Genomic DNA, 1,414 nt, shown 5'->3' on the forward strand with positions numbered 1-1,414 from the left:
GGCCAACCTATCTAAAAGCAGCCCATCCAGCGATTATTCTACCATATTTTCTGACCACTCACTGCTATCCGGAATCATCTTTTTATGATCTCTCTTCCAGCAGTAAAACACAAGTTCCACGAGAGAGGAAGTTTGTCTATCTTCGCTGTCGTACCCCCAAAGAGTGGAACAGAGCCTGGCACACAGTGGGCGTTCAGCCAACGTTTGTTGTATGGATAAAACGGCGCCGTGGAGCAGACACAGTGGCGCTCCTTTCAGATCCGCACTGCACAGGTCTCAGCCCCTTCCTCCTCTAGTTCCCCACAGATTTCCGACCCTCGGCCTCCCCACTCGCCCGCCCCAAGGCCTGGTCCCGCTCCCGGCAGGCGGCAGGCTGCTTTTACCGTCCGGTCGGAACTCAAACTCCAGGAACTCGTGGCCGAATTTGCCCTTGTGCCCCACGTAGTAACGCAGATAAAAGTCACTCTCCATGACTCCCAAAAGACAACCAAGCCTGAACTTCCAACAGCAAGCCGCACTGCTACGGTCTGCGCCCGACACTGACGTTTGCGGCGGCGCGCGGAAGTGACGTCAGATTACGCCGTCGCGTAATGGAGGGGTTCCTTCTAGCTAACCTATTCGTCCGGAAGTGACAACAAGACTGCCACACCCCCTCACGCCTAGGAGGTAACGGAATTTGTTTAACCCGGAGGCGGGGCCAAACAGCTCCGCCTCTCCACCTGGACGCGGGAGCGAGGTTGAGGTTGGTACCCGCTGGGTTCTCTCCAGGCCTGAGGCCGAGAGCCAGCCGCCTGCCTACCTCTGGGCTTTGAACGCGAGGTCTGGTGACTTCGCTTAAAGATCTCGGACCGAACACCCCGAGCCTTGCGCCCGCCAGGCTCAACCTCAGTTCACAGGACCCCCGACTTGTGTGAGTCGTACACCGCTCTTTACCGTCTCTGGACCTAGGTCATCTCGGCAGTAAAATGGGGTGAAATGACCCGACCTTCCCGGAGGATGCCGCGCACGATGTGTGTGCCTCAAGATGGCTTCCATTGACCTGAACTATTAAGAAAGCCCTCCTCAGTGACGCCTTCCCTGAATCCACAGTGGAGATTGCCGTTTCCCTGGAACTAGTTCACCCACACTTACCCATTTCGTCCTTTTCCACCTTTTATTTCTATCTTTCTGCCCCACTGATCTCTAGAATAGGTGCTGTGAGAAGTTAGAGTATTTGATCTCCCACTCCCCAGTCATCCCACTTACCGAGCAGTGATTCTCAGCCTGGCTGCACATTGGAATTACCTGGGGAGCCTCTAAAAATACTGATGCCAGGGCTCTACCCCAAGCCAATTAAAATCTCCAGCGCTGGAACTGGGCATTGGTACTCTTTGTAAAGCTCTCAGTTGAGTCAGAGTTGAGGACCACTGACCAA

The 1,414-nt window shown here is 54.9% G+C and overlaps 1 protein-coding gene across 2 annotated transcripts in view; it reads right to left on the reverse strand.

Moving 5' to 3' along the window:
* MAGOH (mago-nashi homolog, proliferation-associated (Drosophila)) overlaps positions 1-631 on the reverse strand; it is a 13,134-nt gene extending 12,503 nt beyond the window's left edge. The window contains exon 1 of one of the 2 annotated variants that reach the window (XM_011973787.1): positions 384-631. In XM_011973787.1, coding sequence (XP_011829177.1) covers positions 384-471 — 88 coding nt within the window. In that variant the 5' untranslated portion in view covers positions 472-631. The remainder of the gene's footprint in view (positions 1-383) is intronic. The other variant, XM_011973788.1, reaches the window with a different exon arrangement.
* Between the last annotated feature and the right edge of the window lie 783 nt (positions 632-1,414).

This window comes from Mandrillus leucophaeus, unplaced genomic scaffold, assembly GCF_000951045.1.
Source record: "Mandrillus leucophaeus isolate KB7577 unplaced genomic scaffold, Mleu.le_1.0 Scaffold14, whole genome shotgun sequence".
In the NCBI taxonomy this organism is placed as follows: domain Eukaryota; kingdom Metazoa; phylum Chordata; class Mammalia; order Primates; family Cercopithecidae; genus Mandrillus; species Mandrillus leucophaeus.